Source organism: Cyclopterus lumpus, chromosome 7, assembly GCF_009769545.1.
Source record: "Cyclopterus lumpus isolate fCycLum1 chromosome 7, fCycLum1.pri, whole genome shotgun sequence".
NCBI classification, from domain to species: domain Eukaryota; kingdom Metazoa; phylum Chordata; class Actinopteri; order Perciformes; family Cyclopteridae; genus Cyclopterus; species Cyclopterus lumpus.
Window position 1 is genome coordinate 12,049,477 of NC_046972.1, and position 17,755 is coordinate 12,067,231.

A 17,755-nucleotide genomic window follows, 5' to 3' on the forward strand; every position below is an offset into this window, starting at 1 on the left:
AACAACACAAACATACATCATCTCAATGCGTTGTTTACCTGAATATATGTTCTACAATAAAGTGCTGTCCTTTTCAGACAAGTTAAATACATATATTGTTTTGAAATACACATTTATATGTGTATATGCTGGCTATCTAAACTGCTAACAACACTACACAGCACATAATAAATTGTGTTGAAAAGCTTTAATAATGATGTGCAATGCTTCATTTCTCATTTAAAAAAAGGTAATGAGGGTATACCGGATGCAAATGAAACTCTTAATGTTATAGCTCTGGAGGAATAAAATATCTAATTTACAACCAGATTTAAGTTATAATATGAACAATATGTTGGCAGATGAAGCATAATTCATTCCTTATTCCAAAATATATTTGAGCATTTAGATGCCCCAAACTTTGGTTTGCATGAAACCTAATGATATACACATTAACAACAATTCTAACTAATATAATATAAAGCCTAAAAAAATTAAATACATTTCTTCACTTACATGTTTTGCCAGATCTGGACTTTTAGAATCAATATCATACCTGAAATTACAAAGAAATCACAAATCACAGGAGCAAAGATGTGGGCAAAACATCATGAGACATTACAATTTAACTACCGACTCCCATAAGAAAAATACTGTCTGCAGAGTGGACATTTTCTGCCTGTCAATCACACACCTGGGTCATTGAGGAAGCAAAGGGGAAAGGCATGAGCAATAATGTTACAGTTAATTAAGGAAGTCATTCTATAGTTTATGAATGTAATTTCCGTACTATGCCGAGGGGATCATGTTGAAACAATCTACCAAGGCTGACCAAGTTTCCAGCATTTGCCAGTCAAACTTAATGTAAAAGTAATTAAACCTCAGTATGCCCGGGCTCCCACTTCTGTGATGAAAGAAAGATGTAGATGAGCAACACTAATTAAGAGGGGAGGCACTCCCTCCTTTCCTGTTACTGAGTCAAATCATGATAGCATGCCAAATTCATTCAGTATGTGTCTAAAAATCCACAGAGACCTGCAGCTCTGTCCTGGATACATCACTGAGGTCCACTAGGGACTTCATGCTTGAAGCGAGGAAAAAAACAAAGGATGTTTTTATGGAAGCGTAGCTGTTCTACTTGGGGAGGGGAGAAGAGTGTAGAAAATGATCCAGACTCTTTTCTGGGAGATCTCATAATGAAACTGCACCTTCCTGACCCTCTTGCTAGCCTGGCCTTTACAGGAGGAGGAAGGCAGCTATATGTGAGAGAGTGGAGGAAAGGGGTCTTTTTATAGGACTTGGTTTCAGACATTTGCTTAACTGAGCAGCAGGGAGATTAAGGATAAAACTGTATATGAAATATGTATCACCCTTATACCAATCTCCCTTCAACAAATGACTACTGAGACACTGCACCAATGAATAATTCCTCAGGAGAGCCGAGCAGGTGCCAAGGGAGGGAAGAGAGAAAATGAGTGACAGGAAGATGGAGAGGCGATGAAGAGATATATGGAGGGAGATAGATCGTGAATGAGGGAGAAGATGTAAAGCTTGTGGTGGGAACAAAAGGAAGAATTGGGAGGACTGGGTTGGAAGAGGACGGCAAATCTGCAACACGCACACCACGTTGTGTGAATCCCAGAGGACCGGATCAAACAGAGTAACTCACACATCAAAGCGCAGGTTCTGCTTCTCCTCAAAGAAGTAGTCCAGGATGTACTTCCTGACAAAGTCTGGGTTTAGTGTGTTGTCTATCACCTCTGTTCTCCCAAACTAGATCAGAACCAGGAAAGAAGAGGAACAAGATAGAAGAGGAAGAAGTAAGCCCAAAGCTTTGACACAGCACATCATGCAGTCACTCAGAAACTACATCCACTGCTCGATTACCTCACCCCACCCCCATTATTTTCCCCCAGCAACCGTGCGAGTTCACAGCTTCAGATAAGCTCCGATTTGATTACCAGAAGTCAGTGATCGCACAGTGTCAGCTCTTCTTCTCCACGTCTGGGGTTGAGCATGCCTGAGGAAAAATACTTTATGGAGTCCAATTGCACTTATTTAATTAATACCACATTCACACCACTGTCGCTCTCACAACCACTTCAGTAACACTGGGCAGAGGAAGGGGGGACGAGACCAAGACAGAGAAAAATAGTGATTTTCACATTTTTGTCTTTACACAGGGGAACAAATGTTGGAAAGATAGAAAACTATCTCCTGGCGTTAGGAAGAAAACCAGAAGCTGCCAGCACAAACACTGAAAACAGAATGTCAGCGTTACAGAGCAAGACCTTCTGATGAAGTGATGCGCTGATAAACAAATCAAGACAAAAAAAACATTGCACCTCCTGCACAAACACATTAATTTGATCCAAAATGAATAATTCAAAGTCAGAGAACTGATGTTGAGCTGCATAATTAAAAGAAAGTGTAACCATAAACCGACACGTTGAATTAATAATAGCAGTGTTAGAGCTTAATAAGTAGATGAGACAGCTGGATTATAGGCTCACACCTATGTGATTACATCCGATGGGGATAAAACTCAAAGTGGAAATTAACAAGGGAGCTACACAGAGTAACGTTACAGCAGTAGAATACTTTTACCGGATGGACGCCTACGATAATGCAAAGACAGTCAAGCTGGAATGTGTGTAAGATATGACAGTTTGAGAGTGGGTTTGCTGAAGTGTAACCTGCCAACACACATAGAAGTGTGTCTAAGCCTAAGAAAGTTGAACTGCTGTGTGTGGCAGCAGCTCTTCCTCAGAAAGTGAGAGCTCCTGTCCAGCTGATGCAAAGGAGGTGAACTCCCCACCAGGCGAACAGACGGTTATTTAAATGATAAGAGCTGAATGTGATGGGAGGGAGCCAATGGCATATTCAATTTGGTTTAAGACCAAACGTAACAGAAGAAGTAGAATGAGCACCAGAACAAAGAATAGCCACCCGAGGATTTAACAGATCTCCCACTCCACATATTATTCTTACCTTCGGCAAGTACACAGTCGACCTGTAAAGCCAGAGTTGCAAAGCATTACAATTAACTGTCAACCCTCTCGAAGAGAGAACACAGGGATACAGGGATACAGGGATATCAGGGCGCTGGCAGCGTGCACTTATTTCCCTGCAAAAACCCCAACTAGGATAAATTGTGAGCTGCAATGTCAGAAAATGAATCTTGGTAGAAAGATTAATGTCTCAGAGTCTGACTAGAAGTGTAACAACGAGGGTTTGAATTTAACAAGGTTTTGTTGTGTTAAGTGAAAGCAGTAGAAAGAGGAAAACCTGCACTGTCGTGCACTTGGAGTAATTACAGACGAGGGAGTCAGAGGGAGAAGATTAGGACTTTACGGTCATGTAAAAGTGCTCTGGGCACATGTAGCAAGACCAGAAAGTGCTTTGTAAACCAAAAGGAGGATTTAAAATCTTATCTGAAATCAACAGGTAACCAATGGAGGTTTTGGAGGCCATATGGTCTGACCTTTTTGTCCTGATTAGAAAATGTGCAGCTGAGTTCTATGGATTGTAAATATATCCTGCACACAACAAATACATGCATGAGTTTCTCTGAGTCAGGTTGTGAAAGAAAGCCTCTGATCTGTCAGTAAGGATGCTGATAGATAAGTCAAATGGAGTTCAGGTCTCATGTGAAGCCTGGAATCACAATACTATCAATCCATTTGTTTTGTTATTCTTCTCTTGATGGATGAATGTGAAAGACTCACAGCCGATGGTGGAGTTTGTCCCCGAGAAGAGCAATTGGATTACAGACAGTTGATGGCACAGTGAAAGGTTCTCCGACCAACCCTATCTACTCTTGGGAGCACACAACCGCATTAGATGACAGAGGGGCAAAAGGGGCGCTTAGCTTTATCAATACTGAACAGCTTGAGTCTGCTGCTCACAAAGCCAGCTGTCCTCTGCACTGAAAACACAAGCCTGTCTCTCTTTTAGGGAAACACATTCAGGCTGCACTCAGCGTCCGTAAGCTTGAGGCGGGGTTGTGTAGCCAGTGGTGACAAGTATAAGAGGCTCTCCCCGCCTGAACTCTGAGCTTAATGCCTGTTTACAATGCATGTCAATGAGTAAAGCTACTCTCTGGCTTAACTCAAAGAATACCGCTGTACTGATGATAGTTTTACTGTGAGCCGAGGCCAGATGACCGCTCTTGATAGAAATCTGAGCAGAAATTATAATCAGCCACCAAGTGTAAGTAGTATTCACTCTCCACTGAGAGTGTTCCATTGCTTTAATTTAATCACTAGTAAAGTAAAGCAAAGGAACACTCAGCTCACTCAGTTAATCAACAAATCAATTAAGCCATCAAACAAACATCCAACCAGTCAATCATTCAGTGAATCATTCAGGTTAATTGTCCCTGCTGGGAAATGTATTATGCAGTCAGGTTAGCAGGATTGACGAGCGCAGACACATAACACACAAGACGCGATAATACAGACAATTAACCACCATTGAGACATGGAGACAGACAGATGACCCCAAATGCATTCAAACAAAAAATATTAAGCCAACAACAACTCTCAAGAAAAACATTGTGAACCTATTTAGGATGTTAATTTAAATGTGAATCAGTTGTGAGTTTTAAAGGTTAAGGACATTTTTGGAAAGCGAGGATATCTTGACTGCTCCTCACTTCACCGACGACCAGTGGAGATTCTGTAACGGTACAGTAATCCGGCACACGAAAACCCAGTCTTGTTTTTAGACTTTGTTTTTTGTAAGGATGAAACAAACAAAATACACCTGGTTACTAAATGAGCTTTAGGGGAGCTGGTGGGCAGATATTTGCACATGTGGGAAGTCAATTCAGCCCAGTTATTTTTGCTAAACTAATCATATCTTGTCCCTGGTTTTATAGTTACCTCAGACATTAGGTCTTCTCATCTTAGATAGATAATCGGTTTACCCAAAATGTCAAACTAGTCCTTTAAGACTTGCTTTTAGCATTAGGATATATAAAATTCAACTCAACATGCATGATGGTCAGAGCGGTGGCCATTTTAATGTGTCCCTTTGCCACTGCAAAGAACTGATATTGTTGTAGCCGGTTAGCTCTCAAAAGATTCTGTATAAACCAACTTGTGGCTAATAGCGGCCTCACTAAGGTGAGGTTTTAAAGTGACAACCAAACGAGCATCTCTTTTGTGCACAATCTGTTGCCTTGCTGCTTGACATAAATTGAGGCTTGCTGGATGTACCTGATTCATATTTCTAAGTCACCAAAACAGAGCTCTTTAACTAGTGAGTGTGATACACTTTAAGTGCCCACTCACCATAACTAACAATTTCTTCTTTTTTTTGTGCAACTACTCAAATTAGATGAAGCTTGTGGGAGCACAAGTGAAATAATAATTTACTCCTCTAAATGTAAGTTTAGAGTTATGTCAGTGATGGTTCTCATTCGTATAGCAGGTCAAATATTAGTATGCGTGTGTGTGTGTGTGTGTGTGTGTGTGTGTGTGTGTGTGTGTGTGTGTGTGTGTGTGTGTGTGTGTGTGTGTGTGTGTGTGTTTTGCCATTTGAGATTTAGTGTATCTCATGTTGAAATTCATGCAACCTGCTCTGTACCACTGAAAGCTGATTTAAACCGTCCTCCATCTTCAAGAGACCAGCAACACCGAAACTGAAACCTTTGTTTCTTGGAGCCGAGTGTTTCCCACTCTTAAATCTGTGTGTCACACCGATGTGCATCAGCGTGACACCAAGGTCTCTGTGGAATCCATAAACATAGCTCCTATTGAGCCACATTGTGAAAGCAGAAGCAAATTATGTTGAGCTCTCGCAGTATCTCTCTTCCTGTTTGGCAGTGTGTATATATACAGTATTGATTGAACTGGATACATTTTGGACTTAGTTGGCTTTTAGCTTTTAAAAAAAAAAAAAGTGATTCATGGTCACAAAGGCTGGATGCCGTAGATCAAAAGAATATCCGACAGCAAAAAGAATCTGGAATTAGCAATTTACAGAAAGTTGTTGTTTCTCTGTGTGTTATCCGTTAAGATTACAGAGACAAATAATCCCAAAGGGATCCTCTGTCTTGTCACCTAATATGCCTCTCTTAATACAAATAGCTGCCACCTTAATCAGTCACAGCTAACACAGTTCTGACCAGCGCACGGATGTTCACAGGGTCAATCAATTGCAAATGATTGACACTCACAGTATTTACCTCGAGGGAGAAGAGGGGAGGCTTGGGAGGAGGGGGTGTAAACAGAGAGCGAGCTGTCATGGAGAGGAGACTGAGGGCCTGATTGAGTTGCCTTGACAGAGCGACGGCTGCGATCTCTTACCTCTCTCCACTGTTTGGACTCGACGCCCTGCGTGTACAACACCACCACTGAGGAGAGAGAGAGCAGAAGAATACATTGTCACTACACAATCTCAATCAAGCATCCTGCTTCTTTAAATGGTGTTTGGTTTGTTCCCTCTTTGCTCACATCCATCATTAAGTATCCTGCAGTGCCCTGACAGCATAATTAAGTGCAAAGCTTGATGATACTGCGTTGCATGAGATTCTGGGTTTCATTTCCACATGCAAAGGACAACGCTATAAAGCCAGATCTCAGGCTGCTGGAGCACAATTTAAGCTGTGCAATCGAAATACAATTTCTTAACGGCAGGATTCTGCATATTTCCGTTTGATTTTGCGACTTCAAATGAGGCTGAGGCTGGTGAACAAAACGTGACCTATCATATATCCCAGGGTTCATCTTCAGGCGAATATAAAACAGGGCCAGTGTGATATTTTCCCGGTAGCTTATTTACACAGGGCTTGAACCTCCTCCCTATTATAATAAATGTGTCATCCACTCTTTATCCCTCAGGGAGTATCAAAGAAAATGCCTTTATGGAGGTTCCCCATGTGTCCCACCAAAAGATACCCATTTGTATTCAAAGGATGACTTTTATTCCCTGCATGCATTAAGGTACTTTCAGTGAGGAAAGGTTGTCACATTACTGTGCAAATGATATGCAGTTATTGAACGAACACTTTGAAATAGCAAAGTAAACTAAATCAAAGTTAAGCTCAGCAAAAGTAAAAAAGTATAGCTTTGCAAAAAGGAGAAGAGGTGTCATTGAACCGTATTCTGAACAAGGAAAAGCTAAGCTGCAATTAGCATTGGGAAGAATTGTTGAGAACTTACATGGGTCGGATTTGGAGAAAGTGTCTCGGTCCAAGAGATTCCTGAATGAGAAGGAAACAGTCACATATTAAAATTAGGGTCCGGCATGTGTTTAAGTTGGTTGAATTAATTTCACTGAATTTTAAGACCACTGTGTAAAAGTTGGGGAAAATCCCATTTGTAAAGATCGACACAATAATTGCATGGTAATTCATAACCACACTTTACTTCCGATAAACCATACTGACTTTATTCAAGCGTAGTAGTTCAAGACAGAAGAGCAAGACATTTTAACAACTGCTAATCTCAAAATGAAGCATTCTTGAAACTATTCAAAATACAAAAATGTGGCCTTGTTCTTTCGTTTATTACCTTATTTTCTACCAAATTGCATAATTAATACTGAACTGATAAGTAATCAAAAAATATATGACATTGATGAACAGGACAGAACAGATGTGGCTGCTGCAACCTAATATGATTCATGGTTGTACTCGTTATTACAGCAACAAGACAACAGGAACAACGGCAGGCTAAGCAGCCATTGTGTTGTAGTCACAGAAACAACAGAAATACAATGAAGAAAAAGACGCATATTCAGAAATTATTCTTTGTACTATCATTTGAGCCACTTTGTCCAAGTCAAATCAGTACATTATTTGTGTGCACCCTACTTGACCACAGAATGAATTAGAGCTTTGATGATTATTTGATTAACTGATCAACAAAAAAACAAAACAAAATCAGCAAATACTTGATCATTAATTAATAATGTAAGTCATTTTTCGAGTAACAATGGAAAACCTTTTGTGGTTGCAGCATCTCAAATGTGACAATGTTCTGCTTTTCTTTGTCTCGTAGGATAATAAACTGATATATCTGTGTTTTGGACTTTTGATCAGACAAATAATTAATAGTCGAAGCATTAACTCATAATACATATCTGATATTGGTCAAGAAATCTTTCCGGCACACTTGAGCAACTTTCATCAGAATGAATAGTGTGCTATTTGGGAGTGCTCTTCATATATGCTGTGGAGGTGCTATACCATTCCCTGAAGCTGATCATCATCTAACACCTTTATAAGCAGCCAGACACTCTGATTGGCTTACAGACTCATTCAATATAAGAGACTCGCAATCAGCATTAACATTATACATTCAATCTCTATTTTTAGCCTGTTCCAGACTGGAGTTTGCATGTGTTTCTTTGGGAGACATGAACAACTCGAGTCATTACCTTTAGTATTCTCTGTACAAGATCTAACACAGCAGATATTACCTTTAAAACATAAGGCTACTGCAAGTGAATCAATCACTTAATGCAACATTTTAAACGAGAGACATGATCAGTAGCATATCTGTATAGTGAAAAAGACTATAAATATATGTCTTGTTTCTGCTCCCTGATTGTGAGCAGCGTCAATAAATAACTTGCATGTAGCTCAGAACAATGATCATCCCTTTAGGGACAGCAGGATTCCAGGAATGAACACAAGCAAGAGGGCTTCATTCATGTGCACATAATGCTGCCTTCCTGGACACAAACACCTCTGTCACAGGGAAACGAGGGGATAACAGATGCAGCTTGGTTAGGTATTAGCCTTGGGCTGACCTGACTACAGTTGGAACATTGTCAGTGTAATTATCATTGGAGATAACAAAGCCATCCATGACTAACTGTCTCTTTGTATCCACCTGTAACCGTCTGGCATCCATTACCCTCCGACAATTAGCTCGCCCATCACCTCATCCCATCTCTCGGTGGAGAAGAGAACGTGCCACGTGAAAAACATGACATCCTATTTTTTTACATTTACATAATGTACTGCAGAAAACAAGCCTATTTGTGTTGCTGGACCTCACTTTGGTCTTGCAGAACATTTCTATTCCAAGGAGAAATTATTAGTTTACAGATTTACACACCAATGCAAATTAATCCACCATCGTACTGTTCACTTGGTCAGAGAACATACAATGGTGCCACATAATGGGTATTACCATCTCAGATAATCAGTCTGCTTTCACTGCCTATTTTAAAAGGGAACTCCTTCTCGCTACGAATCTCGGCGGGATAAGAGAAGATCATTATCCCGAAAGTTGATGTAGAACAAGTTTGTTGAAGATAAAGTTCATTGAAAGTAGGACAAATGTAATTAGATCCAGCTCCTTTTCATCCACACCACATTTTATCTATCACCCTTCTTTCATACTCTAGCACTTGTAATCACTATGGACGTCTTCTTATTTGAGACACGTGAATGGCAAACACCACTCTCATTCCTCTTGATCTCACCTTCATTAAAACTGTGCAAAAAATCACTGGAGCCTTTTATATTTTATCACATGTGAAGCAAGAGTCTGGAGTGCATTATTAGATGTGGAACAAACAATACAACAAGATATTAAAGTTAATTTCACCTGAAATAAATAAATATATAATTTAAATAGATTTATATCTCTGTCAAATCATCCCCAACAAAGTAATTTGTTTATTCGTCAGTGAATTAAGCTTGCAGTTATCGTTTATGCACACTTGATTAATAAGGCAGTACCAGGAAAATCAGCAAATGATGAATTAGTATCACCCAACCAATGCATGAAAAGAAATCTGAAACTCTTTCAGGCTGTATAAATGTCGATAAATGTTAAATATTAATATACATTTCCAATAGAGGCCAAGAGTAAAGGAAATTTGACCTCTAAAATTTGACTGCTGAACTCAAATTTAGAAGAGTGTAATAGGAGAACACGTTCCCTCTCGGTCAGTTCCCTGGAGATATTTTAGCAGCTCCTCGGTCCATGTGGCCGATTATTAAACTGAGAAATGGAAGAATTAATTCCTCCACCTCGCAGTGTCTTATTGTCAGAAGTCCCTTAAATCTCCTCCACTTTCTTAGAGTTGTTGAAATCATAATTGGCACACATGAATGGCATCTAATTCAGTGGAAAGTGTTTTTAAATTGGCTTGAATCTGGCTTACCAATTCCAGTACTGCTGCCTCATTGTGTTTTAAAAGGACACAACAAATACATGCTTGAAAGTCAAGTCTCTGACTGGTTCGAGGAAGGAAAGTCTCTTTATCACATTAGAGACAATGGGAGATTGCTGGGAGGAGAAAGTGAAGGACAGTTAGCATTTTCAAGTCACTTCACTTTCACTACTGCCCTATGGCCCTCTCCAATTTGATTGAGGACAGACATTGTCTTTCCACTCATACACCACGGGGTCAATAGGTCTAACATTTGTTTAATATGGCCTTAAGCAGCCTCTCAGGGGTGAAATGGTCAGGGAAGCAAACACGTGAAATATATGCTGCAGCAGAGGTCAGTGGACCCTTTATAAACTGGACTGAAATACTCCTTTCCTTGAGGGTATTTTTGTAATTCTTAAAAAGAAATATCAGCAAGATATAATGCAGGACAGACCATCAGATACATACTTCAAGGAGCACTACTGCTGAAACAACAACTGATACAATATAATGAACTCCTGCATTTCATAATTGGAAATAATGTCTGCCTGCATTGCATAACTAAATCCCCTGAATAGTGATAGATGATGATACACATTAATGTTGCTTTTGTCTGGATCTCAAAAACTCCCCTTCGTTTCATTCAATGTACAATCTGGTCCCTTTATTGGTTACAAACCCATCTGCTGACCTTCCCTGTGATGGCACCAGGTGTCTTCTCCGCCTCCATCTGTTTAATTATTCCGTTTCTGTTCAACCCGGGAACTCTCCCGGTCGACAATACCTGCAGCCGAGCACTCCCTGGGCGGCAGTCTCGCAGGCAGTGATAAAATCTCAGTTATAAAGCTGCTGGTATAATAGATGAGAATTTGCATACGCCGTGACTCCCTGTTTTAGAGTGTCTTTTGGTGTGTGATCAATGTCTGACCAGGGAATAAGATCATCGCTAATTGCACAGTGTGACAGCTCAGGGTTTGTGCAGGTAAAGGTCTTTTTTTGTGTAGATTTGAGGGAGATGCACACACTGATACTATGTGGTTGTTAAAACCCTGGCAGAGAACTTTGCACTTAGCCGACTGTTAGAAAGCCCAAGCTGCTGATATCCTTGCAGGCACACACTAACCATGTACTACACAAACTGTCAAATTAAAATCACATTAAATTCTACATTAGAAACCCAATAAAGGACAGTGAGGTATTTCTAAGCTCATACATATTTTGGCTTTGTAATGACAAACTGATCGTTAACTTGAGATAGAGAAAGTAAGCTCTGCTTGGATTCAGTCAAGTGTGGAGTGGAGAGAGCAGGATCAATGTGTTCATGATAATAAGGCTTTCACAGAAACCTTCTCAGAGTATAACACTTGCAGCTATCTCATCCCTTGCTAACATCAATGTTAGCAAGGGATGAGATAGCTGCAAGCGTATAGCACAAAGGGTGGAAAGTAGTATGCAGCAGGTAGAGTCGTGGTAAACCATAATGATCACACACCTCTTCACTCAAACACACACTAATTAACCTGACATGTGAACACTGGGCTGGAAATACATGGTGTCTGCAGTTTCCAACAGATAGTCTGATAATCAGACTGAATTGTGTGTGTGTGAGGAGGGTTAGGTGTGGGCATTGGAAATGTACAGCAGCTGTGAATGCTGTGAAACATTGCATTGGAAAATTGTTGTGCAGTTCTCTATGTATATTGAATCCTAACCAAATAAACTTGTAATGAGGTGGGTGTCAATTCAGAGGTCTGGAACCAGGCGACAACAGATCTGGCTGAAGGTCCCTCCTATAAGGCTGATATAGATTTTAAGCCAAATGATTCAAAGAGTTAAGAGATAACATTCAAATCATGTCAACAATCTGTTGAGAGTTGTTACTGTCACTGTCAATTAAATCTCTCTTTTTGTGTTAAACTCTAATACTGATACTAATTTTGTGTGGTCGTTACTTTAGAATGAGACGTTTCTATCTTCTTCTCCTCTTCACAAAGCACAACAGACTAGACTAACTGACAGCTTCTACAGAAGGCTATAATCATTTAATAGTTTTGTAGCTTGTGGTTACGTTTATCTTGCACAATTCACACAGTTTGGCTCATAATCCACTTCCCTACAGGGAACATTAATTGTATTTGCACATTTTAAGCCACACACACAGCTCTATGGCAAAAGCACACACACATATTCTCCACAACACAGCCACAAATGTCCCTTTTGGCTAAAGTATAAAATCATACACTTGAATGTATCTCGCAAAACAATTACTCTATCAGATATGTTTAGAAATTACAATAACCTGACATTTGAGGCCTGCGGCTGAGACTGTCAATGAGGGAGAGACCTTCAACAGATGCAACACAATGTGGAGAAGTCTTCACAGAGCAACCTGTCGCACTTTGTACTAATCTGTCACCAGCTCGCACATTTCCCAGACAAGCTTGGATGTTAGGTAATATATCCTTTGATACAGAAATCCACCAATATTCTGCTGACCCTTCAGGTTCTCCGAAAATAGTGACAGAAGCAGCTTGATACTTCTGAGCCAAGAGGGACAAGATGTCTTACTGCTGCACCACCCTCTTGACTTTTCCTGTCGTTCCAATCAACACTTTCAAATGACACAGACAACATGCAGAGTGTTATACACCACTGGCATGGCACCGCAACTGTGTATCCATGGGATCCCCTTCTGCTGTCATCAATCCAAAATGAGAATATATTAATAACACTGACACCAACACAAGCCAAGTGTCTGGGATCCAAACTCATTTTCCCTGTGTCAGGGGATCATGCATAATCATCCGCTTCATCGACCTGTGAGACTCGCCTGCTGCAATCTTAGCATCCCTAAATTGGAATGAGAAAAAAAATCTACCTCCTCTTGGCACCCTTGTGTCTCTGAGCCTTGATCCCCAAAACAGATGTGACACATCACTAACACACCGCGCACACAAGCCATCCTGCGAGATAAAAGCTGCGAGCTCGCCCCAGGTCCATCTTAACCCAGAACACAATATGAAAAGAGCAGCACAGTGAAAACACTGCAAATTTAAATTTCTCTCCTACTCTGAGATCTTTTATTAATATGTAATGCTCTTGTACAATGCAAACTAGTTCAATTCAAACTTGCTCTCTGCCAGAGAAAAACAAGAGGATGTTTCAACCACACACAAAAGCAGGTCACGGGGTTTGATTGAATGGGTAACCAAGAGTGAATTAGATCAACAACTACAACAGCATTTAACAAAACAACAACCGCAGAGTTACAGTCAACAAAGCATTTGGAATAAACAAAAGGTTTTCACACAGCTTGAATCCCAATTGCTCTGCTCACGCAATTGTTTTTGACAGATTGAGCGACGACGCCACATCGGCCTGATGATTCAATTAGGCTTCCCCCCTCTGTTGTAATAGTTGCCTCAGGAAAAGTTCCCATCAGGAAGCCATATGTTTTAAGATCGACCCCTGGGAACCGTATCGGGTGGCTTTTTTGCGGAAGGTATGCTCTCCTGCTAGCATTTGTCACAGGAAGCTGGCAGTCATGTGACCTCTTGTGTGTTTCACGAGGTAATGCATCCCTCGGCAGCAGAGTGGCCCCGTTGAGTTAGATCCCCTCCAAGCATTGGAGTGCATTGATTGGATGCGGTGCTATACTCTAACCAATCTATCACAGCAAATAAATGGTTACAGCGAGCACTGAAGTAACAGCAGAGAAGAGGAGGAGATGGACATGGTGCATTGTCTTCATCCTGATGAAACGGGCCATGGAGGCTGATAAAGTTCACTGTTCAAGCTGTCAGGTGGGAGGCTAAGCAAAGTGGAAGAGAGAGTGGCTTTGTCAGCTGATTGCACTTTTAACAGCATATCTGTGGTGTGATTCGACACGCTGCAAAGGACTAATACATTTCTATAATGTGTCTGTTGACGTGTTTTTAAGTGGAAGGGATATACAAATTGAAGCTATGTCCTTGTGCTTGGTGTATATTATGTACTCACAATGATATATTGTTAAAATATGGGCTTTTCATCAAATCATTGTTATTGTTTTACCTTCAGTCTCCTCTCAATGGTAACTTTCTAACAAATGAGATACCAAAAACTACTCTTTCAGGAGCAAGAAATAGTGTGTTCTTCGCTCTACTCTGATAAGGGTTGTAAACCTTTATGGGGCTTGTCAGGCTTATCAGCTCTGGTCCCTCATTCTGGTCACAGAGGCACATAGAGTAAACAGGCCATGGCTCTGTACTGTGACGAAGAGAAACACATACAAAAAATAATCAGGAACTGAAGATCCACATATCAAACCTTTAGGGGCTTTTAGCTGTGTGCACATTATTTCTCTGACATTCATAACCAAAAGTGGAACCACAAGAGCTGATGCCCCAGTTTCCCATAAGTCATTGTCCATGAGAACTCCAAGACGGTCTGGTAAGCTGGTAGAAAGAAAGGGCACATTTTACCAACCAGCACGATTCACATTTACTACTTTGGTCATAATTTAAGCATGATGTAGCGAACCACATAGACACCATATGAAATATTCATCAGAGCTGCTTCAGTATTAACTAATGAACACACTCACAACTGCTATACGTAAGAGGTGGGATCAAGGTTGTAAAAGCACACGGGACCGCTGGCCTAAACCACTGGACTGTATTAGCTGGCATGCATTTGGTAAGGCACACGTAGAAATAGTCGCCACTTGAGTTTGAAGAGCCATCACATCGCTGAGTTGGAGCTTGCAGCTAAGAAGCAGATGCTCTGGACTCGGCTCACTGGCCGACCTGTGAGCAAAACCAATCAGAGCTATAGACTGCATGGGAACAATGTGCTATCACAGTGATATGCACGTGTTTCGATAAGGGGTTGTCTGCTTCAGTCCCTCCAGTTTGTCAGCGGGCTTTTTGTGATATTGGCAGAGGGTTATGAAAACGCCTACGGGGCTGCATGCCACAATTCAATTCCATGTGCGCTGCAATCTCCAAGCTTTCAGGCTTACACAATTACACAGAGTTGTGGAGCCTGTGCCTCTCACCCACGTCACACCTATTGTTTATATTTGCTTCTATTGCTTGATAATTGGCATCGGCTGCACGGTGGTGTAGTGGCTAGCACTGTCGCCTCACAGCAAGAGGGCCGCGGGTTCAATTCCCGGTCGGAGCGGTCCTTCTGTGTGGAGTTTGCATGTTCTCCCCGTGGCAGCGTGGGTTCTCTCCGGGCTCTCCGGCTTCCTCCCACAGTCCAAAGAAATGCTGCAGGTTAATTGATCTCTAAATTGCCCATAGGTGTGAATGTGAGAGTGAATGGTTGTATGTCCCTGCATGTGCCCTCGATGGACTGGCTGCCTGTCCAGGGTGTCCCCTGCCTTCGCCCTATGTCAGTTGGGATAGGCTCCAGCGCCCCCGCGACCCTAATGAGGATAAGCGGTATTGAAAATGGATGGATGCTTCTATTGGATGGATCAACTTGAAGATAGATAGCATCGCTACGTGTTTAACTTCTCAGCTGTCCAGTGTTTGATCTTTGAAGCAATCCTCTGAGGTCAGACATGAGCAAAACAAGCAAGTCACAAAGAAGAACTGACAGGACCTGAAGCATCTAAAACAGACAATGTTTCAAGGCCCAATGGAAGCAGAAGTGATTTTCTTCTGCTCTATCAAACTGTGTCCTTGAGCAAGTCTTTGTTTGGAGAGACATTAATGACAGACAAGGGGCTGCAGATTGACCGCAGGGCATTAACACAGATCCTAGCTTAAGTATGAAGGTCTGAGGGGAAAAAAACATAAGTGTGTACCAACAGGGAGTCCAGATGCAATTTACAGCATATGCCCCACAATGGACAAAACACACACAACCTAAGCTCCAAATGCAAACCTTACACACATTCTCGCCACACACACACACACACAAACTTTCTCTTGCCTCAGTTTTACAAACAATTTAATACATTTTGGTTACATAAAGCCCAGACCCCAGGCCTTTGTAGTGTTTAATGCTGTTCATTTTCTTTTAACAGCCCCCCTCTCCCCATAGCTGCACCATCCGCCCAACCTGCCATCTCTATAAAGGTTAACAGATTTCTTTTGAAAGGTGACTTATATCCAAAATGGGTTAAAAGGTCGCCTACATGGCAGCAGCAATGTTGGGTTTGTTGAACAACTTGAACAAGAATTTCAAAATGGAGGACGTAGCAGCGTTTGCCACCAGAATGAGTGAATGCAGATTTCAAGAAGATGTCAGATGAGAAAGAGAGAGAGAGAAGAAAACGTTTGGTTGTTTAATCTCTGGCCTGAAGCTGAACATACATTATTATCTGAAATCTCTATGGGACCCTTTTTAACAGCAGTGCCCTTGGGAACACATCATTAATATGCATATAATACTGATGCAGCCAGGAGTTACAAAGAGTTAAACACTGTGGATTATGGCAACATTACGCACAGCTGGAAGCACAAGAGACATTAATTAAAATTGTACCGAATGTCGTCGTCGACCTTTATAACGCCTCCTATGTTGCAGCAGCATACTGTATACAGTGGCTCTACCTGCAACAGCGCGGCCCCGCCCTATCCAGCCGAGGCACTTGACATCTTCGTGGTATTTGGGGCTGTGGGGGAGCTGTGATTCACTGAAAGCTTCATATTTAGTTCCAATTGATGTGTTCACGTTTCTGTGGTGTTGTTTTCGGAGCCTGTAAAGCGGGTTCACTGCTTCACACACGACAAGTTTCCTCGGGGGAAACCTCTCGGGCACGCCAACAAACTCTATGACGGTCGATATATCGTGGCACGCGACTTATTGGCGCGCGCAAAACACACACACACACACACACACACACACACAGCGCTATACCCACGAGACTCGCTGAGAGAGAAATGGATTAATCTTAATAGACACCAAAGCGTACATCTTTACCCCAAAGTAACAAAGAAAAGTACAGAGAGTGTCAGATTTACGACACGTTGTTTGTTTTACGAGTGATGGACATTCTGAACATCCCTGTGTGTAATGACAAATGGGTGCTGTGGTATTATTTATTGTAATGTCTTATATATATATATATATATATATATATATATATATATATATATATATATATATATATATATATGCCTTTCAGAAGAGCAATACATTCTGAGAAGATGTTTCCTACAAAGTCATTTTACCTTTGTAGTTTTTTATTCTTCAAAATGTTTAACGTAGTTCTTTTTAGCACCAACATGTTAAATGGCACGTTACTTGTACAAACACTGTCCTGTCTTCTCACGGCAACACGCACGATAGCGTGCGGAGCTCCCCAACCCCTGGCGCAGACACAGCAGCATCAGCACCGGACTCACCTGCAGGACACGGTGATCTCCACTTTGGTGGCCGGGATGCTCCCACTGATGGGATCGAAGTCACGGACCGTCGTCGTGGCCTCCACTTTGTCCATAACGTCTCCCTCCATGTGTGCAGGAGAGCCTGGCCAGCTCCCCGAGCTGCGTGAGTCCCTCTGAACCGGGAGAGTCGACGGTGGAGAGCCGGAGCGCAGCGGGCAAGCGAGCAGGAGCAGACACGGTCCAGCCAAACCTCCTAAGTGCTGTCCATCGGACGGGCAACACCATGGAAAGTTTAATGGGAGGCTGCAGCAGTGATGCGATTGATTTGA

At 41.6% G+C, this 17,755-nt stretch overlaps 1 protein-coding gene across 1 annotated transcript in view; it reads right to left on the reverse strand.

Moving 5' to 3' along the window:
- cpne5a (copine Va) overlaps positions 1–17,554 on the reverse strand; it is a 58,521-nt gene extending 40,967 nt beyond the window's left edge. Inside the window, exons 1-5 of the mRNA XM_034537209.1 lie at positions 17,445–17,554; positions 7,149–7,189; positions 6,294–6,340; positions 1,649–1,752; positions 496–535 (exon numbers count right to left, since the gene is read on the reverse strand). Coding sequence (XP_034393100.1) covers positions 496–535; positions 1,649–1,752; positions 6,294–6,340; positions 7,149–7,189; positions 17,445–17,554 — 342 coding nt within the window. The remainder of the gene's footprint in view (positions 1–495; positions 536–1,648; positions 1,753–6,293; positions 6,341–7,148; positions 7,190–17,444) is intronic.
- Positions 17,555–17,755: the final 201 nt, after the last annotated feature.